Source organism: Medicago sativa, chromosome 1 (genome assembly GCF_051527215.1).
Source record: "Medicago sativa cultivar Bolivia chromosome 1, Bolivia_mono, whole genome shotgun sequence".
Lineage (NCBI taxonomy): Eukaryota > Viridiplantae > Streptophyta > Magnoliopsida > Fabales > Fabaceae > Medicago > Medicago sativa.
The window spans coordinates 20581846-20589703 of NC_140749.1; the positions used below are offsets into that span (position 1 = coordinate 20581846).

At 34.8% G+C, this 7858-nt stretch overlaps 1 protein-coding gene and 1 pseudogene across 1 annotated transcript; one reads left to right on the forward strand and one right to left on the reverse strand.

The window, feature by feature from the left end:
- Window positions 1–202: 202 nt before the first annotated feature.
- LOC146953502 (uncharacterized) lies at window positions 203–1317 on the reverse strand (annotated as a pseudogene).
- A 3302-nt stretch (window positions 1318–4619) lies between these two features.
- On the forward strand, window positions 4620–4943 carry LOC146953503 (uncharacterized). Its single transcript, XM_085741543.1, has one exon. It carries the CDS (start codon window positions 4620–4622, stop codon window positions 4941–4943), a length of 324 nt encoding a protein of 107 aa, XP_085597669.1.
- The last annotated feature ends 2915 nt before the right edge of the window (window positions 4944–7858 follow it).

The window sequence follows — 7858 nt, forward strand, 5'->3', positions numbered from 1 at the left end:
GTTATTACTCTATCTGTTGAAGGAATTGATCTTATGTTTGGATCTCAAATCAACATACTATTCATGGAGTGTGAATATTCTCATAGGCCATAAAACAAGCAGTATTAGCATGTACATGCCTTGAATACCAATGTTGGTGTCTGGTATCTTAGTCAATTACATCTATCATGTTGACAAAAAAGTATCTCATTCTCTTGCACAATGAAATGTTAGTACATGTTTTTAAAGCTAACTCTACTGTTTACAAAAATTCCAAAAGAATCAATATGGAACTGTGTATGGTAAAGCATATACGTCAACCTCAGGCATAAATTGCGCCCGAGGCCATAGAGGTTTTGAACACCGAAAGGCATCGGTCTTCTGTTTCTTGGAGACATGCTTTGCTTCTATCTTCACCGAACTAAACAACCAATCTTGATCCAATGAATCTAATCGGCTGAATGTGAAGTAAGGATTTATACAACGATTCCACCCTTCGACCTCCATCCTCAGGTTCATGATGTTTCATCAATGGAAGCCGAGTTTGAATGGCAGGTCCTGATTCAAAAAAGAGTACACATTAGTTTTTGTAAACAAGGGTTAAACACCACAGCAATAAACAATGCAATTGACAAGTTTCTAAGCTATCTCACCATGATCTTGATTAGGTAAAAAGGTGCACCTCTTCCTCTTGCTGCTTTGAGTACTGTCAGAGGAATAAGGCTCTTGGGGAGAAGAGACAGGTTGGACAAGTTCCTCAGTAATACCACTCCTTTCAAGTTGTTCATTCTCATTATCTTCTCCCTTTACCAACTTCCCATTGTCTTTGAACTTCATAGCACCACCAAAACTTGCATGAGAGGTAGTTGAATCTTTTTGTTTCAATTCTTTCTCCCTTCTCTCTTTCCTCTCATTCTTGTCTTCCTTCCTGTTCTTCTTTTTCTTTCTGTCTTTCTTGGGCGTATCCAAATCGAAACGGAGCTTTAAAGAACCATAACAACGATTTCAAATAGCGGATGTGGAAGACCAAAGAAGCAAACATGCTAATATATGCAAGCATTTCAATCTAAAAATCAAGTAACCACATCTTGTTTACAACTATCATGCGATAAAATTGTAACAGAAGATCGATCACAATGATTCGTAAATGATCAATAACGAGCATAATTAGTTACACATCAATCAAAACTGACTTGCATATTAATTAACCCTAATCGCATGTTATATACAAAGGAAATCCAAATCACACACGAAGTTGAGCACAAAAGCAAAAACGAAACTGGCTCAACAAACCTTAATCATATACCCCGGAGGTGGAAAAGGAAAGCAACGAGACATCTTCGTGAAGGAAGAAAAGCTAGGGTTTGTTTGGTTGAAGATTGAACAAGTTTTCTTCTCTAGCACGAAAATAAACCCTAATATCTCAAACGCACAAAGCAAAACATTTTATCTGAGGGATGGGTTTGTATTTATAGGCTGAAGTAACCGACTAAAAGGGTCACACTTAAGTCAATCACGCGTATCTATTACTCCTTCCGTTTCAAAATGAGTGTCACTTTAGCCAAAAAAATTTGTTTCAAAATGAATGTCACTTTCGGTTTTCAATGCAATAATAACTTTTTCTTTTCAATTGCACCCTTCAATTAATACTATGTTACACTACTTCCAAAGTATTATTTTTTTTCTTTAATGAAAAACAAACCAATAGTTGATTAGGATAATTTGGTAAAATTGCTATGACATTTGACTACTTTATTCCATTCCTTAATATGTGTGCAATTGGCTAAAGCGACACTCATTTTGAAACGGAGGGAGTACAACCGAAGACAATTGCTTTTCTGACATTAAAAAGTTCCTAATAACACATGAAAGTTACGAATTTACCCCCAGCGGTAGTTAACTCCCGTTCTAGAAACCGGCAACAGTTAACTTCCGCTGAGGTTAGCGGAGTTAACTGCCGCTACGGTCGTTCTAGGATTCAACCTCTTTTTCATCATTCAACCTTTTTTTTTCCATCATTCAACCTCTTTCCATCATTCAACCTATTTTTTCAACATTCAACCTATTTTTCCAACATTTTTTTCCTATAAAAATCCTCCCAACCTTCACCATTTCCTCACATTCTCTTCTCCTTACTCTCATTCTTCATCTTTCTTCTACAAAATGTTGGTTTTTCATCATTCACCTTTCATTGAAAGAGGCATCTTTGAAAATTTGAAAATTTCAAGAGGTTTCTTTGAATTTGTTTTACCCTAGGATTTAGGGTTTAGGGTTTATGGTTGTGGTTTTTTTTTCTTTGTTTTAGCCCAAGTGGATGCTAAACAACAAGAGTGCAAAGGTGAGGAACAATTTTGGGTCATCTTGGTGTTGTCTTGTATGAGTATCTTGGAGAAGAGTATCCGGAAGTTCTAGGTTCAATTTTGGGTGCTCTCAAGTCGATTGTTAATGTTATTGGTATGACGAAGATGACTCCACTTATTAAGGAATAAATGTACGACGAAGATGTTATTGTTAACGTTATTGGTATGACGAAGATGACTCCACCTATTAAGGAATAAATGTACGACGAAGATGTTATTGGTATGACGAAGTAGATTTAATTTTACCTCATTGTAAATGTATTATTATTATATTAATAAAATGAGATTTTATATCTATTACTTGTGTTCCTTTATTTTTGTTTTTATTTGCATTTATTTTAAGATTGTATATGAAATAAATAAATTCGAATAAAAATTGTGTATTAAAGAATAAATAAATTCGAAAAAGACTAATTAAACTCAGCGTGAATTCGAATAAAAATTGCGTATTAAATACATTCGAATAAAATTTACATTACGTTACGTTACATTACATAAAGTTCCTAAATATGTTCTATCATTACATTACATTACATTACATTCGGGCTGCACCTTCAAACTACAACAATTTCCTTACCTCTGAAATGGTAAATTCAAACTTGCTAAATACCAGGACTCAAGCATTCACCCGACATTTCTATTGTTCCATTCAAAAGATTAAATTATTGTTAGACTTGGTTTAAATGATGGTATTCAAGTGTCAAACGAATGAGGTCCATTCCTTAGCACTTCTATACCTTCATTTAAACCTGCCTAACAAGAATTTAATTTTTGAAAGAAACAATAGGAATGCCGGGTGAATGCTGGGGAACTGGCGTTTAGCAAGTTTGAATTTCCATTTCAGGGTAAGACAATTGTTGTAGTTGGAAGGTGCATTCCCGGCCTAATCACGATCTTCTGGCGGAATCAGACTGTTGATAATATCTTCAGTTGATCTCAGCAACGTTACCTGTATATCGATCCACTGGAACATGTTTTGCTCCCAAAACATTTTCTTCACATTTTCGTCGTTCGTTAATTCCACCCAACTAAATGATATTCTCCCCTCATCGAGCGTTGGACGTTTATACCAAACATATTTCACCGTCCTTGTGTCTGTGGGGTTGACTCCTTGGTTGAATTCATTCAATTGATCCTTGAGACCTTTTAACGTTACACCAAGGCACCGAACCTTCAACCTCTGAGGTTCTTCGCCGTTGAATTGTGCATGAACGTCGAACATATCGGCCATTGCTTCAAATCTACACAATAAAAAATTAAAAACAATCAATGAAAAACTCATTCAAACATTTCATCAAACACTTGGAGTGTAAATTATACATAAACCCTAAAAATCATAAAAATAACCCTAAATTTTTTATAAAATTCGATTTTTTTTTATAATTTAAACTATATAACTCCATTATAACAAGTATTCATGATATTTGTTAATAGCATTTCAGATCTACGACATAACTCTATTAAAATAAATAAATCAAAAACTAAAAATTAAACTACAACTAAAATTATAACATATATACTAACTAAAAATTATGACAATAGCCTAACTGATTACTTACTTGTGATTTAGTGGAGAAAAATTTCGATGATTTGGTAGAGTTTTTTTAGAGAGAGTGAAGTAAAATTGAAATTTTGAGAGAGAGAGTGATGAAAGAGTGAGTGTCTGGAAGCTGGGTTCTGAGAATATGTAACTCACGCAGCGGCAGTTAACTACCGCTGGCCTCAGCGACAGTTAACTGCTGCCGGTTCGCCCAACGGTAGTTAACTACCGCTGTGGGTATTTTTGGTTTTTCCATGCGTCATTATGAAGGTTTGAAAGTCAGAACAACAATTTTCACAACTGAATTGTTTACTTCACCTTCAAAATTAAACCAATTTAATAGAAAACCCGAAATCGAATCAACCCAAACTAAAAACCAAAAACCTCATTTGGACTTTTATATATAGTTGAGTCCAGAGAAAATATATTGTAAGGAATCCAAATGAATGAACTCAAGAAATATCATATCATATCAAAATTTAGTCTATCTCTTTCATATTTTATTCTCAGAGAATCCTTCCTATCTCGGAACAAGGGAAAATATAGGTTATTCTCAGAGCGTTGTGTAGTGTCCGTGGGGGGTTGGTGAGGGAGTGGGGAGATGGTTTGATGATAATATATGTTGGGTTGTTGGTGACGGTCGCACTACCTTATTTTGGTTTGATCCTTGGATTGGGGAAACGCCTCTGCGCTTCAAATTTCCTCGACTCTTTGATTTGGCTGTAAATAAGGAGTGCACGATGGAGGAGATGGAGAGGTTAGGGTGGGAGGGCGGGGGAGAGGCGTGGGTGTGGAGACGCCGTTTATTAGCTTGGGAGGAGGATAGCGTGACAGAGTGCTCGGTATTATTGCATAACATTGTCTTGCAGGTGAATGTTTCTGACACTTGGAGATGGCTTCTAGACCTTATTCATGGGTATTCGGTGCAAGAGGCCTATCGCTTCATTACTATTTCTGGTGTTCAAGTGGACAGGAGTCTCGTTGTTGATGTCTGGCATAGGTTTATTCCTGTGAAGGTGTTGTTATTCGTTTGGCGTCTTCTCAGAGATAGATTACCGACTTGAGACAATTTGATGCGGCGAAGGATTCTTCATTCAAATGACATGGCTTGTGCATCCGGGTGTGGAGTGTCCGAAACAACAAAACACTTACTCCTGGATTGCGGAATCTTAAACACCGTGTGGTATCATGTTTGGCAATGGTTAGTCTTATCTGTAGTTTCTCATTGTGAGGTGCGTGATCATTATCGTCAGTTCTCATTCATGGCGGGGATGCCACGGTGTACTCACTTATTTCTAAAGGTAATTTGGTTTGCTTGCGTTTGGGTTATCTGGAAGGAACGACATAACCGTATCTTCAAAAATGCGGTAACTCATCCTTCTGTTCTCATCGAGAAAGTCAAGCTAAATTCTTTTTTGTGGCTGAAAGCTAAACATGCATGATTTTTGTACCCGTTATCATGATTGGTGGACACACCCGCTCCCTTGTATGGGTGTTCACTCGTAATTTATTTGTCTGTTTTCTCCAGCACTTCGACTATGTAACATTTGTGCGGTGTTTCAATATTAGCACGCCTTGTGCGGGGTGTTTCACCGCTCTTTATCAATATATCTCATTTTGGTTTGTACAAAAAAAAAAAACAAATCATCGAATTTCAGATCAATTGTCTCCTATGTATGCTAGCTTTTGTTCCTTGATATATTTTTTTTTTTGCAAAGTAACGAGTTTTCTAGCTTCGAACATTTCCACTGCTCTCTCTTTGTAAGTGGAAGGTGGAGCCAATTCATTGATGGCGCAAGTAGGGTTCAAGGTGATGTGGGCAGAGGTTGATCTAATACGTGCTTTGGGGGTTTAGGTTGTGCCCAGTGTTTAGAGTTATTTTTGCTTGGTTGAAGGTCCCTTTCTCTGCTACCTCTCTGGTATATGTTGGTTTTGGTGTTTATTGGTGTCTGAGTGACCTTTGATTAGTCCTTGGGGGCATTTTTCTTTCTGTTTTAGGTGTGTTGGCTGTCTCCACTCTCAAGTGCTTTGCGTATCAGTAGATCTCCGGTTGTAATTATCATTGGATTTTTGGGAAATGTTAACTTATGCCCTTGAGTCATAAGTTAAGAAGTCAAATGTAGAAGATTTTCTTGGAAATTGCATATTCAATGTCTTAAAAGTTTCAAAAGTTATATTTTCAATATAAAATTTAATTTAATTTTTCATTTTAAGCTCCTTAACTTGCACGTACCCTTAGGGCACAAGTTAACATGACCCTTAAAAAATTTATATTGTCATGTGTCACACTTAAATTAATCAATGTTGTGACATTACATAATACTTCCCCCGTCCTTAGTTACAAGCACCTATTTGACTTTAATTTTGTCCTTAAATCTAAACTCCTTTTCAAATTACTAGATGTATTTATTACTCCCTCCGTTTCAAAATGAGTGTCGTTTTAGCCAAAAAAATTTGTTTCAAAATGAATGTCGCTTTCAGTTTCCAATGCAATAATAACTTTTTCTTTTCAATTGTACCCTTCAATTAATATATGTTACACTACTTCCAAAGTATTACTTTTTCTTTAATGAAAAACAAACCAATGGTTGATTAGGATAATTTGGTAAAATTGGTATGACATTTGACAATTTTTTTCTATTTCTTAATCTGTGTGCAATTGGCTAAAGCGACACTCATTTTGAAACAGATGGAGTATTTTTTCTTCTAAATATACCCATAATTAATACTACTAATTTGTCTTGAAATATGAAAAGTTATATTTAATGTACATACAAACAAATGACAATTTGGTAATATTAACACACAAAACAAACATATTAATTACACTAAATTTTTTTTTTTAAGAAACGGTGAATAAAACAAATGGGACTTACGTATAGGGACGGAGGGAGTAAAATGTAATCCGTCAAGGCAAGCAGTATAACCAAAATGTGAACTATGCTGAAACCCTTTTGTCTTTGTCAAAACCTTCTTCAGACCATTAAGCCAATTAATTCAATCAAGGTGCAGTTAAATGAGAATGAGACCAAGAGTGAATTGATTATCAATGCAACAAAAATGTTTGCAAATAATAAATAACGTTTTTCCTTAAAAAAATAAAAATAACGATACAAATAAAACGTATAATTTTTTTATATATATTTTTTAAGAAAATCATCAGCATGAGTTTTCTACTAAGTTGAACATGTATTTTTCTATGATTATAAATGGAGGTTGCTTGCTCCACTTAGATTGTCCAACCAAACTTAAAAGAAGAACCTATGTCAAAGAGCAAGATGAAAAATGTTGTTATGACTATGGTGATGATGGCGATGAGTATGTTTGTTTTTGCACATGCAATATCTGAAGGATTACACAAATGCAAACAGTATTGTATGAGAAAGCATTGTGATAAGATAGGCTTCTTCATAGACGTGGTGGTGCTTGGTCCGCTAGATTATATGAGGTGTATTAATGACTGTTTAGGGGACTGTGATAGAAAGCATAGATATTAATTGGGTTTTTCTAATATGTGTAACATTTCACATGTTTTTTTATTGAAAAACAACAATTATTTATTCAAAAGTTTTATATTTAATATTAAATGTATAAGTTTCAATACTAAATTTTTATTTTAAACTTCTTAACATGTGCAAATTTGCACATGATAGAAATGTTAGAATTTCTTATAATATTTTGTAGGATGCAATCAATTGTTGGTTTCGGTTTTAATAAAAACGGACTGATGTTGTGATCCATTTGATGATGCTTAGGCCGTAATAAAAGTGATCAATAGATATTGAGCTTTTGAGCATTTAATCTAACTAGACCTCGACCCGTGCGATGCACGAGTTTGTTTCGATTTTCAAATATAAGCATCAGATTGACTATATTATTAGTCGTCGACATGTTTAATTGAATGATGTGTACCTTTAATGTGTCTTTTAATATGTACAAATCATTCAATTATTTATAAAAAAAATTATCAAAATTTATA

Excerpts from the sequence above, each read along its gene's own strand:
- LOC146953503 (XM_085741543.1), top strand. The coding sequence starts at position 4,620 with ATGGAGGAGATGGAGAGGTTAGGGTGGGAGGGCGGGGGAGAGGCGTGG.